The sequence below is a fragment of the Pelophylax lessonae genome (assembly GCF_965119305.1).
Source record: "Pelophylax lessonae genome assembly, chromosome: 9".
NCBI classification, from domain to species: Eukaryota; Metazoa; Chordata; class Amphibia; order Anura; family Ranidae; genus Pelophylax; species Pelophylax lessonae.
In genome coordinates, this window is record NC_138776.1 from 158,984,674 (window position 1) to 159,003,665 (window position 18,992).

The following is an 18,992-nucleotide window of genomic DNA, read 5'->3' on the forward strand; positions in this document are numbered from 1 at the left end:
CTGTCTGGCGGACGGGAACAAAACTATCTTGTACCCGGACTGAATTACCTCATGGAGCCACCTGTAGTGCAACAGTGAGGTCCAAGGATCTGGGAAGAAACTGAGACGTCCCCCCACCCCTTAAGTGGGTGGGGACGCCCCTTCAGGCAGAAGGGGTCTGCTTTGAGGTGCTGGGGGCAGAGGATTTCGGCTTACCAGCCTACCATTTCCCGGATCCTTTTCCGCCCGAAGTCTGTTTGGTTTTCTGCGACACGGTCGCACAAAAAAGATGCTTCTGGGCTGTAAAGGAAGGAACTCGCTTACACGAGGGAGACTTACCCTTAGTTGAGTGAGGAAGGAGTGTGCTCTTTACCCCAGTGACCGTCTTGATCAAGTCATCCAAGGAGGAACCAAAAAGGCAATCACCCTCAAAGGGAAGATCTGCCAAAAGCTTCTTAGAAGCCTGGTCGGTCGACCAGGACTTTAGCCAGATCGCACATCTGATGAGCACACTTACCACTGATGCTCTGGCCGCGAGCGGAAGAATGTCCAGGTTAGCATCACAAAAAAATTGCAGAGTGATGTAAAGAGCAGAGAGGGAAACGGGGAAACACCGGAACCTGCACCGCAAGTGGTTAAACAGAAGCTTCTCCTGAGCATGGCCTAAGAGGGAGCAATCAGCGCCCAATCGCCAAAATATTAACGCCCCTGCAAGTCCGCCACTACCGGTGTGAACAGCGCCTTTAAGAGGCGATCGTGATGCACGCAGTGCTACTCCGGGGGATAATCCTAAGCCCCCTAAAGGCCTGAAACCCCTCTGAAGATGAAAAGGTGAAGGTTAGGGTAATTAAACTCCTTTAGAGTAGTTACCACATGGAGAACACTGCAAGGTTCATCAGCAGCATGGAGAAGTGAAAGTAGAAGGAAACGCCCCCGCCCACAAGAGCCAGAAGCTCCTGTGCTGTTCTGTCTCCGGCTCCAGCAAAATGGCCACCGGCATTACAGGGATACCCAGGCAGGCTGCTGAGGCCTGTTAAGGCTGCAGGCCATGGGCAAAATGGCGGCTTTGCGCCAACGAGAACGTGTCCTCGGGCCTAGTGAGGCCTACCAAAAATTGCAACGATCGCCGTTTTATTCCCTAAGGTGTCTGCTAATAAAAATATACAAGGGGATCATTAAGAAGTATACATTTTACAGATGCTGTAAAAAGAACAGTTGAAGACACGGACCACAACTGCGAACTGTTAGGTAGATGTACTTATAAAGTTTGTGTCCCGCTACCATGGGAAGTGACGTAGGCAATGTGTGTCACATGACTAGTCAGTCAAAATGGCAGCTTCTGCAGTGGGGAAGCCATTTTGTGTTCTTGAATTGAGCAAAACGGAATCTGTAACTGTTGTGCACCGGCATTTTTATCAAGATTCGGAAAAGAACCTCCAACCATAAAAATCTATCTACGATTGGCATAAAAAAATTTGAAACAACAGGCTGTTTGTGGAAACTTAAAATTCCTGGATGACCACGTGTATCAGAAGAAGTCGTCACCACCATTCAACGAAGCCCGGGAAAAATCAACCCCGAGGGTGGAGGGTGAATCGTGAAGTGCAAATTTCACAGCCCACTGTCTGGAGAATTTTGAGAAATAGGCTGAAAATTATTCCATACAAAGTGCAGATATTGCAATATCTCACTGACCTTGACAAGACAAAGCGCTTTGAATTGTGTGCCGTAATGCAGCACCATTTTGAAATTGACGATGAAGCTACATTTTACGTGAGCATTCAGGTAAACAAGCAAAATGTTCGCTTTTGGGGAACGGAGAATCCCAGATTTATAGTGCAACATTAACGAGATTCCCCTAAGGTAAATGTGTTCTGTGCTGTGTCCAAAAAAAAAAAGTTTATTGCCCCTTCTTATCATGAGAAACCTGTCAAGGGAGGTTCTTTTCTAAATATGTTAAGTCTTTGAAGAATAAAGTTGTCACTGTCGTCCTGCAACATCAACCAATTGGATGGTGCACCACCACACTGGTCAGGAGATTACCTCAAACATCTTCCTAACTGATGGATTGAACGAGCCGCGGACTACAACGTGCCACTGACCCAATGACCACCAAGAAGTCCTGACTTAACACCTTGTGATTTTTTTCCTGTGGGGGTACGCAAAAGACAAGGTATTCAGCCCTCCCCTTCCTGTTGATCTAGCGGAGCTAAAATAGCAAATCACAGCCACTATCACTGAACTTGATTCAGATATCCTAAAGGATAAGTGCACCCTAAAACGGTAAATCCCTGCATCTATAGACCTCCATGATCTAACACTAACCTATCTAGCCCTGTAAAGAAGAAAGCAGTACCTTTTTTTTAAATCGATCTGACCCGATCTCCAGAAGCAGAAGCTTTGCAGAGGACACGGCCGACAAAGGCTGTGAAATGAACGGGAAGTGGTGTCACCCATAGATTTACTATGGGGTTTCCATTGTTGGCTGTGTTCGCAGTTGACAGCTCAGCGTGGGATGAGGTCAGAATGGCTTCAAAAAAGTATACTGATTTCTTCTTTACAAGGCTAGACAGGTTAGTGTAATGCTGGCCATACACTAGCTGAAAAATCGTTCGAAAATCTGTCATTTGGTCTGTTCGTTCGTTTTTCTTCCAGTTAATGGGCACAAATAGAAAATCGGTTTTCACTTTTCAGAGTCGAAAAATCGAAGGAACGGTTTTGAAAATTCTGACTAACGAACGATAAATTGAAAGGTAATGTGTTTCTCGCCCGAATTGTTTGCACTAGGCATATGTGACAAACTGAACGAAAAACTGATTCATTTATGTCCATTAAATGATTTATCGTTCGAAATTCAGTAATTACATGATGGCACGATCGTCTGATCTCACGGCCGATTTTTTGTTTTTCAAAAAGGAGTTCGAACGATTTTTCAGCTAGTGTATGACCAGCTTTAGGGCGGACTCCTCTTTAGCTCGCGTTTGGGTGGAAATAGATTACCGGCTCAATGTGTGTCGTTTGACTAGGGCCCCTTTCACACAGTGGAGTCCATCGGCGGACTCAGTTTTTCTCAGCTGAGCAGGCGGATGGCAGCTGTGTCTCCACGCTGTGTGCAGAGACAGAGCTGTCAGGTCCCGCTGTTCTCTATGGGGGAATTGGATGGGAACGGACCATCTGTCCGTTCTCATCCGATCCCATCTGATCCAATCCGCTGGACGGATGGAAAATAGGGTTTACATCCGTCCAGATTTGACGGATCGGATCGGATGTCAACGGACATGTCTCCACTGACATAGACATAGAGATGCATGGGGCGTCCGTTCAGATCCGCCAAAAAAACTGACAGGCGGATCTGAACAGTCCGCCTGTGTGAAAGGGGCCTAAGGGTGCACACATAGAACGTCTGTGACTGTCTGTAAAAAACTTGAAACATTCCCCTACAATTCTGTTACAGGTAACATAAAATATCTTGTTTTATAGTGCGTTGAAACTGTATACTGCTTTATGAATAATGTATAATGTTTAGGGGTTAGAAGCAATTTTCTAGTTTTTGGAGGGTATCATTGCAATGCTTGCAGTTTTTTTTGGAAGAGAACTAGTCCAGCCATAAAATGTAGAATGAAAAGAAAACATTTTCCCGTATTCAGTTCTCTACTGAAATGATTTCAAAGCAATATGTAACTGAATTGATTTAGTGTTGTTGCAGCATCAACTGAACCTTATTTCTCTGAATCACCTAGCTACAGCAGCACAATATAATAGACAAGTGTGTAATGGAGCTATTTCCTCTAAAAAGCCTGATCACACCAATATTTTACAGTTATTGCTCTCTGGTCTCCAGTGACCCTTTCCACTTGATCACATTCTCCCAAGACACAGTTGCTATGGCAACATGTTCAAGCCTTTAGATCAATAGGACATTTCTTACTGTTAATAGAAGCCAACATGATCTCCAAGAAAGAAATGATCAGAGCAGACAGTCCATTTTTTGTGGACTACAATGACCTCCATAGTAAACCTGTCTGTTGCCTACTGCTTATAAAAGAGAATGTGCACACTCAATTGTCACTTTATAATAGTGGCCGTCCAGGAAAGGAGCAATGATTAGACTATGACAGCTCAACGCCTAAAGCCTGACTCCTGATAAAATTAAAAAGAAAATGGGCTGTAGTTGGATAATTATTTGGACATACTGTATGTGAATGATCTACTCTGGCTGAGCAGCCGGTGAACTAATATGACAAGCTTGTCCAAGGTAGGGTGAGCTTATCTCAAAAGGGAAAACATGCTATTGATCAGGTTTTCGAACATGTCCAAATAACTGTTTCTGCAAATAGCAGAATCAGGAGCTTCCAATGCATACACTATATTACCAAAAGTATTGGAACGCCTGCCTTTACTTGCACATGAACTTTAATGGCATCCCAGTCTTAGTCTGTAGGGTTCAATATTGAGTTAGCCGACCCTTTGCAGCTATAACAGCTTCAACTCTTCTGCGAAGACTGTTCACAAGGTTTAAGAGTGTGTCTATGGGAATGTTTGACCATTTTTCCAAAAGCTCATTTCTGAGGTCAGGCACTGATGTGGACGAGAAGGCCTGGCTTGCTAATTCATCCCAAAGGTGTTTGATCGGGTTGAGGTCATGACTCTGTGCAGGCCAGAAAAGTTCCTCCACCCCAAACTCGCTCATCCCCGTCTTTATGGACCTTGCTTTGTGTTCTGGTGCGCAGTAATGTTGGAACAGGAAGGCGCCAACCCCAAACTGTTCCCACAAAGTTGGGAGCATGAAATTGTCCAAAATTTCTTGGTATGCTGTTGCCTTAAGGGTTCCCCTCACTGGAACTAAGGGGCCAAGCACAACCCCTGAAAAACAACCTCATGCCATAACCTCCCCTCCACCAATTGGTTTGGACCTTTGCACAAAGCAAGGTCCATAAAGATATTGATGAGTGAGTTTGGGGTGGATGATTTTGACTGGCCTGCACAGAGCCCTGGCCTCAACCCAATAGAATATCTTTGGGATGAATTAGAACAGAGACTGCGTGCCAGGCCTTCTTATCCACATCAGTGCATGACCCTACAAATGCGCTTCTGGAAGGATGGTCAAACATTCCCAAAGACACACTCCTAAACCTTCGGAGCAGGTAAATGTCTAAAATATCTTGGTATGCAGACCCCTTAAGAGTTTCCTTCACTGGAACTAAGGGGCCAAGCCCAACCCCTGAAAAACAACCCCACACCAGAATCCCCCCTTCACCAAATGATTTGGACCAGTGCATGATGTGTGTGTCTATGGATGCACACAGCCTGGCTCAAGAACTCACCTGCAAGGCACTTGCTATGGCAGTTATGTCCAAAGTCCAGCCCGCGGGCCAGTTACGGCCCGTCCTTTAGTTTTATACGGCCCCCTGAGCTGTATGGGGAATGTAGTGCCTACCGCAGCCACCGGCGTTTTGCATTGTTCTTCAGAAAAGTGTGGACCCGGGGAGCAGAGCAGTGCGCCCTGAGCCCACCCATTGTGTGACAATAGCAAATGAATATTCGCTATTGTCACACGGATCCGCCTCCTGATCCTCCTCCTGGCCAATCAGGAAGCAGGTCCGAGACCCGTTTCCTGATTGACCAAAAGGCGTGTGTGTGTATTTAATTTTAATGGTTCAAATGTCAGGCAAAATGGTCGGCCCTCACGCATGTTCACTTCATCAAATCTGGCCCTCTTTGAAAAAAGTTTGGACACCACTGTGCTATGGGGTCACACACAGTAGAGGAGTAGCAGATAGCGCCTGCAGGGCCACCCTGTGCAATACCACTGCACAAAGCTGGGAAGTATAACAAGTTTATTATTTTAATTTAAAAAAAAACACACTTTACATATTTGCTTTTGGGTTTAGATATGATTCTTTTGGATTTAAGGCTATGGGGTATTCAAGTACAGGATAGCTACATTTGGAAGAATCTTGTGTTCCTTGTGACCTTTAAGTGGTTAGAAATGTTTTTCATTCTACAAAGCTGTAAACAAAAAAAAAAAAAAAAAAAAAAAGTTTTTTTGACCCCCAACTTGTTTAGGTGCTGATTGTATACTTTCAAATATGGATGTGTTTAGCAGAGCAAAATAATAAGCCAGCAAAAGTGACAAATACAGCATGCGTTACTTGGCCACAAGGTGACGCTATTTAGTTAGAACACATACTGTTGCCAACGCACACTGCCAAAATACAAACGTACGAAGGAAAAGTTTTCATGTGTTACACAACGTTTTAAATTATAAAATTGATTATTTCCAATAATGACGTAAAATAATAGACATCCAGCTTATGGAATGTGTACAGTATCAGAAAAACTTAATTATTTTAGACAATTTAGTAGTAATATCGGTTCATCAAAGTTCTAAATATTTATGTTCTCTAAAATGTAAATCAGTCTAAGGCCTCTTTCACACTTGTGCGACCTAAAAGTTGCGTGATTTTACAGAAATTTTTTTGCCTTGATTTTGAAGCAATGCCTATGTCTATGGACCTCAAAGTTGGGCCAAAGTAGTGCAGGGACTACTTTGAAGTCGCACAGATATGAACGGTACTCACTGGAAATCATAGAGTACGACTTGTCTTGCGACTTTGCAGTCCCATGTCGCAGGACAAGTCGCACAAGTGTGAAAGGGGCCTAAAGTATGAAATTTGTATTCAATATGCAAAAATGTGCTCATGTTGAATGCTCACCAAAGGTGCCACATCCCAAATATATAACAAGAAGAAAAATTCCCCTAGTGGTGGGACTTTATAGGCACTCGATTATAACATATACACAAATAGAATTTTACAAATAATGTTTATTAGAAAAAATTATTACAAAAGATTAAAAGATTGGCAAGCTTGTGTAATACAACATTAACAGATGGATAGTGACCACATGGCCCCAGGGTAATAACCCGACGCGTTTCAGAGTCTCAGTGATTACTCCTTCCTCAGGGCTGCCCTCAGAAAGTGGTATATTCCACTGTAGTGATTTCAAACAATTAGCCTGCCCACAAGTGTTAAAAACAAGAAATCAGCGTGCTTCAGCCCGAACAACAGGGATGCCGTTTGGAAATTGTAGAATTGCCAATCTTATGTAATAATTTTTTCTAATAAACATTATTTGTAAAATTCTATTTGTGTATATGTTATAATCGAGTGCCTATAAAGTCCCACCACTAGGGGAATTTTTCTTCTTGTTTTGTATTCAATATGTTCTAATATGCTTGTCAAAAGTAAAAAATATCCCAAATTCCGCAATATAGGGGGCTACCAGGGACTCAAACAAACTATGTGTAAAAAAATCTCCATGTTTCCCAACCTATTTCAGATGGTACAAGAAAATACCTTGTTAAAACTATAGCAACAGAACCATTATATACTCCTAGACTAAGAAAACACCATGGAGGAGATAATAGAATACAATCTATTTCTAGAGCAAAGACCTGAGTGGCTGCATGCAGACTGATTGGAAAGACTATGTAAGTCCTCATATTACAACGTTTTGTAGATACAAGGTTGGTTGTAGAGATTGAATGGTTAGGTTGTAATGTGTATGATGGCGGTAACAATGACTGGCAAGAACATCCTAATGGACGTAAGGACGCAAGGAACAGTCATCAAGGTTGCTGGGGGAGTGGAAGATCGGGTAAGTAAAATTTTCCATCTTATAGGCTTATATTGGTAGTAAACTTTGTTCTACCACTTACACCTACAGGCAAGCCTATAACAAGACTTACCTGTAGGTTCTGTGAATATCTCCTAAAATTGCACTGTTTCGGGCATATTCAGAATACATGCAGCCAATGGCATGCGCTCTGACGGTCTGGCATGCGTGGGAGTGACGTCATCGCACCCCCAAACACTAACGTAACCGGAAGCCGCAAACCCAGAAGGAAGACCAGGGGAAGATGAAAGCCCTCTCAGCAGTGACAGTGTGGCACTAGGTTTGCTTCCTTTTGAGGTAAATCTCTCATAATGTGCTAGTAAGCAATGCATACTAGCACATTATGACATTGCCTTGCAGGGGATTTTTTTTTTTTTCTTCAGCTGCTGTTTACTACCCACTTAACCACTTCTGGACCGGAAGGGTTTGCCCCCTTAATGACCAGGGCATTTTCTTGCCATTTGGCACTGTGTTACGTTAACAGAAAATTGCTCGGTCGTGCGACGCTGTACCCAAATAAAATTGTAGTCCTTTTTTTCCCACAAATAGAGCTTTCTTTTAGTGGTATTTGATCACCTCTGCGATTTTTAAAGAGAGCGACAATTCTGAAAAAAAAAAAAAAACAATATTTTTCACTTTCTGCTATATAACATTCCCTCCCAAAAAAATATAAAAATCAAAATTTTTTAACGATTTAGGTAAATTTATTTTCTGCTACATATTTTTGGTAAAAAAAAAAAAAAAAATCACAATAAGCGTATTTTAATTGGTTTGCATAAAAGTTATAGCTTCTACTAACTACGGGAAAGATTTATGTAATTTTTATTGTTTTTTTTACTAGTAATGGTGGCGATCTGCGATTTTTAGAGGGACTGCGACATTGCGGCAGACAGCTTGGACCCCTAACTGACATTTTTTACACTTATGGGGGGACCAGTGACATTACTACAGAAATCAGTGCTAAATATATGCACTGTTACTGTAATAAATGACACTGGCAGGGAAGGCGTTAATACTGTGGGTGATCAAGGGGTTAAATGTGAGCCTAGGGGAGTGATTCTAACTGTGGGGGGGGGGCGTGGCTTGTGAAATGGCCATAGAGACCTGTGATCCAATAAAGAAGGATCACATGGGCTCTGTGAGCATTCCAAAGAGAAGGACTGTCAGCTGTGTTCTGTGAGGTAATGTGAGGTCCGGTCACTGATAAGCCCCCTTAGATAGCGCTGAGGCGGGAAATACAGGAAAAAACAGGTATGCTACCTAATCTTCCTAGCTGCAGGGGCAGGCTTAAGCTAATCGGGGCTTATTCTCACCTAACAGAGCGCTACAGACCTTTTCTACCTCAGCATTAAGGTCTCCTCACAATCTAAGCCCGCCAAAATAGCTGTAATTTACTTTAGCTAGACCTGTCACTATCCCATCGATAAAAGGGGGTTATTGAACCCCCTTTTCTTTCCATTCTGATCTCTGGAAGTGTAGGGCATAGCGAATCCAGCGGTTAGAATATAACAAATGCGCATTATAAGAGTTTAGTGGGTGAGTGAGCATTGTCTAGAGAGCGGCACATGAGGTGTGGTGAAGGCGCATGCTCTGGATAGTAAACACACTGGTGAAAAGATACAATACCCTGGTTACATCAAGTGACTGCGCCTTTTTTAATATATTTATTTAGACTCCATTCCTTTTCGGGGAATACAATGACTTTGGCGAGCGCTGCGAATTTGTGCTTCACTTTTCAGGAGGATTTATTCCACTTATCTGAGTAGCTTAACACATATGATATATAATAATTACACAGCCATTGCTTCAAGTCCAGTCAAATTTGCGGGAAAAATGTGTGAAAGGGGCCTTTAAGGTTAAAAATGTTTTTCCAGATTTTGGATAAAGTAAGGAATGGTTAAAATTGCTGTCCAATAAGGGAGATTTTCTCTCTCTTCCTTCTTCATAGCTGAGTGAGAAGAAATCCCTCCAAAGTGAGGAAATCCCAGGGTGTCACTACAACTAGTGTCCCCATTGGAAGGTTTCCTATTACATTTCTGATAACAAACCCAAAATTTGCGATTTTCTTTTACTTTCAGGGTTTTTTCACATTATCTGCAGAGAACTGCAGTGATCGGTACAACGGGAGGGGGGCAATTACCGGGACCAATCCCCTATGTGTCCCTCCCTGCAGCAGCTGAAAGCCATCTTCTTCTCCTCCCCCCCCCCCCCACCAGCTTTCAGTTGCTGCAGGGAGAGACACACAGGATCAGTTTCTGTAGGTACTCCCCACCTGCTGCACCAATCACCCCCTCCAGTCCAACAGCCGATTCCTCCTGCTGCCCGGGCCCCATGTTTTCCTTTCCCCTGCAGTGCTGCTGCCCCCCCTTCCCCCTCCTACCTGCTTTCAGCTGCTGCAAAGGGAATCAGTTCCAGTATTCCCCCCCCCCCCATTCACATCACCATACCTGTTAATCCCCTGTGTGCCCCTTTCTCCACAGCACTTCCCTCCTCTCGTGCTGGCTAATGCCGGCACACAGAGGGATGTTTTCGGATGAATAGTGGGGTAAGTTGCAGGTACTGTAAATACAGTGCTGTATTTTGGCCTAGACCGACAAGGCTCAGGCCTAGGGCGACACTTTGCAGGGGGGCAGCAAAACAGCCACCCTCGCCTCCATTAGCCACTGGTTGCTAAAGCCGCCTGGCGTCTAGCAATCAGTGATGTCACACCTTCTCGTACCTCCTCCCTCATCTCTCCCACCACCCCCCTCTCTCTCTCTCATCCCCTCTCCCTCTGAACACCCTCTCTCTCTATATATCTCCCAACACCCTCTCTCTCCCCCATCACCCTTTCTCTCCCCCCCAACACCCTCTCTGTCTCCCACCACCTTCTCCCTCTCTCATACCCCTCACCCTCCCTTACCCACCCCCCTCTCTATCTTCCACCCCCTCTGAGATCTCAGGGGTTCTTGCTGGGACTTGTAGTCCTTCAATTTTGGGAGGAGTCACATCCGTTAAACAGGAAGGGGTGGGGCAAATTTAAATAGGAGGGGGGCGCCCAATTTTAGTCTTGCCTAGAGCAGCTCAAAACCAAAATACACCACTGTCAGGTTTACCAGCCCCTTCCTTTCCTGAATGAACATAGTGAAAAAATCGGTAATGATCATTCACTGTGTTCATTCATAACTGAAGCATAGTAAACATTATTTACGATCCTTCAGTTTATTAATGAAAAGGAACCCCTGCACAGAGCTCCTCCTTCTCATTTATTCTGCAGTGCAGCTGAGGCTGCAACGAAAGGGATTAAGGAATGTCCTCAATCCCTTTCTCTGGCTCAAAAGTGACATATTAGAGGCTTTGTTTATACCTCTGATATTTCATCAAAGCCCCCCTCAAAAGCATTGTGAAAAAAAATGCAGTCCCTGCATTAATGTGGTTTTAAAGGTTGTAGGTAAACCTTCAGTGTGCAGCAGCCCCCCCCCCTTAGCCCCCCTAACACTTACTTAAGCCTGATATCGATCCAGAGATGTGCACAAGACCCGAGGCTCTCCTGGGTCTCTCCTGGTCTCTCCCTCCTAAATTGGCTAAAATGCAGCAGCAGGAGTCATCGGCTCCCACTGCTGTCCATCACAGCCTGAGAGGCGGGAGCGGAGGCGGGGCTGAGCCGTGCGCTCTGTGTCTTATAGATGCAGAGTGTCGGTTCAGGAGCGAGCATGTCAAGTACCCCCATAGCAAGCAGCTTGCTATGGGGGCACTCGGCAAGGGGGAAGGGCCCAGAGCGTTGGCGGTAGAACCTGAGAAGGAGGAGGATCTGGGCTGCCCTGTGCAAAACCACTGTACAGAGTAAGTAAGAATAACATGTTTGTTATTTTTTTTTAAATAAAAATATTTCCTTTACAATCACTTTAAAAAAGGTAAAAAATAAATTTTATAGCTTTCTATTCATCTCCTTCCCTATGTAAAAGGGAAAGAGAGGGGAAAAGAGATCCAGCGCTGTGCATGGATCTTTTCCCTCTTCCTCTTCACACAGGGACTCCGGCAGGAGCCATTGGTTCCTGCTGCTGTCAATCAAATGCAGTGCGGAGGAAGCGGGGGGCGGGGCTAAGCCCCACTGTGTGTAGTGCAGCTCCATAGACATACACTGCTCAGGGGCGTACGTACACTATGTGCCCCAATAGCAAGCAGATTGGGAGCACATGAAGAAGAGGAGGGACCAAGATCACCGGCAGGGGACCCTAGGAGGAGGATGATCAGGGCTGCTCTGTGCAAAACCTCAGAGTAGGCGAGTATAACATGCTTATTGGAAAAAAGAATCACCTTTAGTAACACTTAAAGGGCTCATTCCCACAGGTTCTCCATCCCACTCAGTGTGAATGGGCAGTTTGTGCAGCTGAAGCAGCCGGTTACTCCATGGGGACGCAGTGGCAAGTCCTAATTTGACATGTGTGCAGGTGAGTGGCCCAGAATGCACACCATCTGTGTTCAGTTTCATATACCTGCACCAACACACTTGCCAAATTAGGACCTGCGGCTGTGTTCGTACTTCTGCTGTGTCCTCCAAGTGTAACAAAGGCTGCCTACACACAGCTCCAGCCACCAACCCAAAAAGGCAAAAAAAAACAAATGCTGACTCACACTGTACAGGTCACAGCACCCATGTGAATGAGCCCAAATAACTTATTCATACACAGAACTTTATTTATTAACCTTTTATTAATACACGTTTATCTTTTAGATTTAGCAAGATTTTTTTGTTATGTTGTGTTTATATCCACTAATAATGATTTGGAGGGCCCGGTCAGGTAGGCTGTATGGGGCCTTGTGATTTCTAAGGGGGGAGAGACACTGTTGAGGAGGACTCCAATAGTGGGAACTTTGCACAGGGAAGCTATGATGAGAGGGACCCTGAGAGAGGGGCCTCTGATGGGGGGGGCACTGATTGGAGGGCTCTGATGAGAGAACCCTGATGGGGGAGCTGCACTGACTTGGGGGCTCTGATGAGGGGACACTGACTTGGGGGCTCTGATGAAGGGACCATGATGGAGAGGCGCTGATGGGGGACATTGATCAATGAGTTCTGATAAGGGGGCACTGATCAGGGGACACTGATGGGGGGACTATAATAGGGGGGCTCTTATTAGAGGGACTATGATTGGGGGGTTCTGATGGGAACAATGATGTAAAGGGGGTTTCTCATGGGAATTATGATTTAAAGGAGGACTAATGGGGACTATGATGTAAAGGGGGGGCACTGACGGGAACTATAATGCACAGGGGACTCTGATCGGCACTATGACATAAAAAGAGGCTCCGATGGAGATAATGATAAAAAGGAAAGCTCTAATGTGGACTGTGATGTATATGCAATAGCAGAAGGCGATGTCACAGGATGTCACCATGTTAAAAGCTCACTGAAACACTCATGAAAATGGATATAGGCACAATTCACCTCCAGAGTGGTGCGGAAAACTGCAGCAGTATTGCAGATTTTTGCACCGCAGGTGAGAGCTGCGGGGGAAGTGTGAACAGGGAACATAGAAAACAATTGTTTTCTGTATTCCCTTGCAGAGAGCTGCATTTTTTCCCCCCATCAGTTTGTCTGCATGTATTTTTTGAATGAGGCTGCACGTTTGATGATAACGTTTGATGATGGTGTATTAGAGGTAATGGAGAGGGTGAAACTCCCTATTGGAGGCACAGACAGTGATAGAACCTGGGTGTTACAAACCCTCTCCACTCCATCCAAAACTAAAAAAAAAAAAAAAAATTGATATAACAAAAAAAATTGTCTTTTAATCATACTTTAAATATATTTTACACATTTGCATGTAGCATAAGATTGATGTTCTGTCTATTTGTGCCTTCTGTGTCTATGTTATATATGTGTGTAAACGTGTGCTAGCTACATGTATGTGTTTCACTTACTACATTTCACTTTTTCCCCTAACTTTCACAAGGGAGCTGACATGCCATCACATACCAGTATATAGTGACCCTTAGCTGAGAGTCTTATGGTTCTTTCCATTCCCAGGAAGGCAAAGTTCCCACAACCCAGCAACAAGGAGGGTGTTCCTCACTCACTCCAGATCGGGATGGAGGTAAGTTCTCTTTACTGAGCCATTAGAGGCCCAAAGAGTAACTCTACTTTTGTTGAGAAAAAAAAAAAACGTTCCCCTCTGGGTGATCAATGTACAGTGCAAGAATTTTAACAACCTTTGTTAAAGTTCCCTAGCTTTTGTTATTTTGAAGAAACACCTGTTTGTGTCTCTGTGTCCACATGGAAAGTGAATGCCAATGGGAGTGATTTTAGAATTATCAGCAGCTGCAGGGTTCTATTGAGGAAAGTGGCAGGATTTGTATCCCTTTAGATGTAATTTCCCTTTGAGAGTATCTAACCAAAATGTTTTGTTGCAGGGGATGCCCAAATCTGAATTGTATCCCAGTACAGACTTCTGGGAAAATCAGTACTTTTATCTCACAAGTAGGACATTACATATCTGGAGACATTCTGTACATCATCTGTGTAGAGAATGCCTCCAGGTTGCCACAATGCATGGCATTTTACAGAAAATTACAGCACGTACGCGCATGCACATGAACTTTAATGGCATCCCAGTCTTAGTCCTTAGGTTCAATATTGAGTTGATCCACCCTTTGAAGCTATAACATATTTAACTCTTCTGGGAAGGCTGTCTACAAGGCTTAGGAGTGTGTCTATGGGAATGTTTGACCATTCCTCCAGCAGCGCATTTGTAAGGTCCGGCACCGATGTTGGACAATTTCCACTGTCTCTATGGACCTTGCTTTTTGCACAGCTGCACAGTCCTGTTGGAAGAGGAACTGGCCATTCCCAAACTGTCCCCACAAAGATGGGAGCATGAAATTGTCCAAAACGTTTACTGGAACTAAGGTGCCCTTCACTGGAACTAAGAGGCCAAGCCCAACCCCTGAAAAACAACCCCACGCCATAAACCCCCCTTCACCAAATAATTTGGACCAGTGCACAAAGCAAGGCCCAAAAAGACATGAATTAGTGAGTTTGGGGTGGAGTGGCTTGCAGAGAGTCCTAACCTCAACCTGATAGAACACCTTTGGGAGGAATTAGAGTGGAGACTGTGAGCCAGGCCTTCCTGTCCATCCAGTGCCTGACCTCACAAATGAGCTTCTGGAAGAATGGTCAAACATTCCCTTAGACACACTCCTAAACCTTGTGGACAGCCTTCCTAGAAGAGTTGAAGCTGTTATAGCTGCAAAGGGTGGGCCAACTCAATATTCAACCCTACGGACTAAGACTGGGATGCCATTAAAATTCATGTGCTTGTAAAGGCAGGCGTCCCAATACTTTTGGCAATATAGTGTATCTTTGCATTAAATATATAAATGTTGAAACCCAAGTATAAATCATGTGTGTAGCAATGCATTTTACTTTGCACACCTACCTCTGTTACCAGATCTTCATACATCTGAATAGCTGCATCCTTGGTGGTCGTTATGGTAAGCTTTCCAGGAAAGGGACCAAAGCTCCCTGTAGCAATTATGAGATGGGAGAAGTGCAATTCCTAAGTAGAACAACATCAATGAGGAAAATCAAAAAACTCATATTCACAGTTGTCATGCAGCAAAAACAAGAATATTTCAGTCCTTTTACCTAACAGAGTTGTGCTCAAACCATAATGGGAGCATAACTATTCATATCACAAAGCCCTCTCTCTATCGGACACGCATATATATATATATATATATATATATATATATATATATATATATATATATATATATATACAGTGGGTATATAAATGGCCCAGCCAGAGCCCTGACTTAAACCCAATTGAGCATCTCTGGAGAGACCTAAAAATGGCTGTCCACCAACGTTTACCATCCAACCTGACAGAACTGGAGAGGATCTGCAAGGAGGAATGGCAGAGGATCCCCAAATCCAGGTGTGAAAGACTTGTTGCATCTTTCACAAAAAGACTCCTGGCTGTATTAGATCAAAAGGGGGCTTCTGCTAAATACTGAGCAAAGGGTCTGAATACTTAGGACCATGTGATATTTCAGTTTTTCTTTTTTTAATAAATCTGCAACAATGTCAACAATTCAGTGTTTTTCTGTCAGTATGGGGTGCTATGTGTACATTCATGAGGAAGAAGAATGAACTTAAATGATTTTAGCAAATGGCTGCAATATAACAAAGAGTGAAAAATTTAAGGGGGTCTGAATACTTTCAGTACCCACTGTGTATATATATATATATATATATATATATATATATATATATATATATATATATATATATATATATAGGGTTATATTTAATACAATAGTAACATTACATAAAAGCAGTTATGCTCCCATAAAGTGAGTCTTACATCATATATAGTTGTAATTAGGGATGTACCCACACCAATACTGATACCAAGATTTTCATGACTACTTGTGAAAATGCTCCCGATACCAAAACCAATTCTTTGCAGTGCGATTTGCATCCGTACAAACTGAATGGGCGCAAATTGCACTGCAAAGAATTGCATACGATTTGAACAGGAATGCAGTGCGATTCCTGTCCTGATCACATGGAATTTCCCCCACCGCTCCTGTGTGAGAACCCAGTAAAGAAAGCGAAGCGCAATAGGCAGTTTATTAAAATGTTATAACAACTCCCAAAGTAAATATCTAGTCAAATCCATGTCTGCAGTGGAGATGTTGCTACAACTTGATTGGATTGTTTTAAGGCACATATCTGGGGAAGGATGATCAGTGGAAACAGGATGCACCTGAGCTCCATTTTGAGTGTCATGGCAAAGGCTGTTTTTTTTTGGTTTTTTTTTATGTTTTTTTAAATTTGCAAATATTTCAAACAAACTTCTTTCACATTATCATTATGGGGTATTGTTGGTAGAATTTTGAGGAAAATTATGAATTTAATCAATTTTGGAATAAAGATGTAACGTAAAAAAATGTGGAAAAAGTGAAGCGCTGTGAATACTTTTTGGATTCACTCTACAAGTAAAGAGACACAGACCGCAAAAAAAAAACCATGCCAGAGGGTCAACCCTTCCCCTGTCTATCCAAAACTAAAACAAGAAAGCTTGACATCTGGTCATAGTTTGGTTTTTCTAAACTCTAAAAAACGGTGAACAGACCCTTGTTGAGAAAGTTTGAGAACCCCTGTTTTTTCTCATGGTGGGATTGTGTTGATCCAGCACACTACTCGCCTTGTATTTACCTCATTGCTTTCTAGCACCACATTTTGGGTCTCCAGGTTGATTCCAATGACTTTGCCTTGTTTGAAGCTGTCCTGGTATGAATCTATATAAGAAATTAAGGTCTTTCTTGCAAAACCTGTTAGACAAAAAACAAACTTTAACCAAACTTGCACGCACATGGATACATACTCTTCATTTTTGCACGATAATTATGTCTGCAACAACCAGTGATGAACTAAGTGACCTGCTAAGGAATGCAACAGCCAAATTGTGGAATGTGGAATGAGGAATTATTCCTGCAAAACAAATAAATAAAAGATAGAAAATGTTACAATATTTTGTAAATAAGTACGTTTTCTCCTTCACTAAGCCCCCGTTCACATGCAGGCGACGCTACTTCGCACCGCGCCGCGACCTCGGAGCAGCAGCCATGGACTTCATAACATTGAAGTCTATGGCGGTCGCCTCCTGGTCGCCCCAAAGAAGCTCCGGACCCTTTTTCTAAGTCGGAGCGACTTGTGTCGCTCCTATTAGAACGGGTCCGCAGCTTCCCTATGGGAGGCGACCTACGGCGACCTGTGAGGCGACCAGGTCGCCTCACAGGTCGCCTTAGTGTGAACGGGGGCTAATGAGGCTGCACTGATGGGCACTGATTATGAGGCACTAATATGCAGCACTGATAGGCAATGATAGATGGCACTGATGGGCATTGATAGCTGGCACTGATAGATGGTACTGACAGGCAATATTGATGGGCACTGATTGGCATCCTTAATGGGTATGGGTTGGCATCCCTGATGGGCACGGGTTGCCATCCCTGATGGGCACGGGTTGCAATCCCTGGGGCTCTGCACTGGTAATCATTGTGCTGAATATCAACGCAGACCCCCCCCCCAGTCAGTAGAGCCGCCAATCATCTCTCCTCTACTCGCGCCTTATCAGTGCAAATAGAGGAAAAGCCGATAAATGGCACTTCCTGGTTACGATGTGACCAGCTGTGACATAGCAAAGAGCCTCTTTACAAAGATGGGAAATTCGGTGTGACAGAGTGACACACTGCACCACTGATAGCCACTCTGCGAGCACCTTATCCTGCTGGACGACCTATGACGCCAAGTCAGGATAACACAACCACCCTGCAGCCGTCATTTTGCATACAGCAGGCAAGAAGTGGTTAAATAAATACTGCGTGTCCACATAACCCATTTGTCTACTTTTCCTGCAAAGTAGTGGCATCAAGTACATCTGTACAATATCTGTAATCTAATCTCTAAATATCTAAATTCAAACATTGCCTAGAGATAAAGGGAACATACAGCAACAACCAAGTAAATACATATTCGCCAGCACACCAAGGATCTTGCAAAAGCAGTCCAAAAAACTTTATTCAGGATACGATCACATCAAAAAATGGTGCAACGTTTCGGAGCCACGCAGTACCTCTTCGTCAGGCATGTGAAGGGATCCTGCACGGCTCCAAAACGTTGCACCATTTTTTGATGTGATCGTATCTTGAATAAAGTTTTTTGGACTGCTTTTGCAAGATCCTTGGTGTGCTGGCGAATATGTATTTACTTGTAACTAATCCAGTTGCCAACTGGTGATCGCTTCAGCACCCAGTACACACGAGCCTACAAACCAGGAAGGTGTGCGATAGGAATATGAACTGTACATACAACAACCAAAACACATTGAACATTTACCTTTTCAAATATTTTATTCAATTAAAAAAAAAAAAAAAAAAAAGTACACACCTGACATTAGAAACTAGTATTGCCCCTGATTGCAGAATTGATTTCTTGTAGGAGTGTGGGTGGGGCAGAGCTTGACACTGATCCATGCTAATATCCTGGAGTTGGGCTTTAGCCACTTGACAACCAGGCCTATTCTGACACTTTTTGTTGACATGTAAAAATTGGTATTTTTTTTGCTAAAAAAGTTACTTCGAACCCCCAAACATTATATATATATTTTTTTTTGAAGAAGCCCTAGAGAATAAAATGGTGGCTGTTGCAATTTTTTTATTCTACACAGTATTTGCACAGCGTAATTTTTTTTTTTTTTGGAAAACACACTTTATTGAATTTATAATGCAAAAAAATATATAACCCAATTTTTGGTAAAATATAAAATATGATGTTATGCCGAGTA

At 43.4% G+C, this 18,992-nt stretch overlaps 1 protein-coding gene across 1 annotated transcript in view; it reads right to left on the reverse strand.

Annotated features, from left to right (window-relative positions):
- Positions 1–18,992, reverse strand: part of AIFM2 (AIF family member 2) — a 65,503-nt gene that overhangs the window by 35,196 nt on the left and 11,315 nt on the right. The window contains exons 2-3 of the mRNA XM_082268012.1: positions 16,862–16,977; positions 15,075–15,194 (exon numbers count right to left, since the gene is read on the reverse strand). Coding sequence (XP_082124138.1) covers positions 15,075–15,194; positions 16,862–16,977 — 236 coding nt within the window. The remainder of the gene's footprint in view (positions 1–15,074; positions 15,195–16,861; positions 16,978–18,992) is intronic.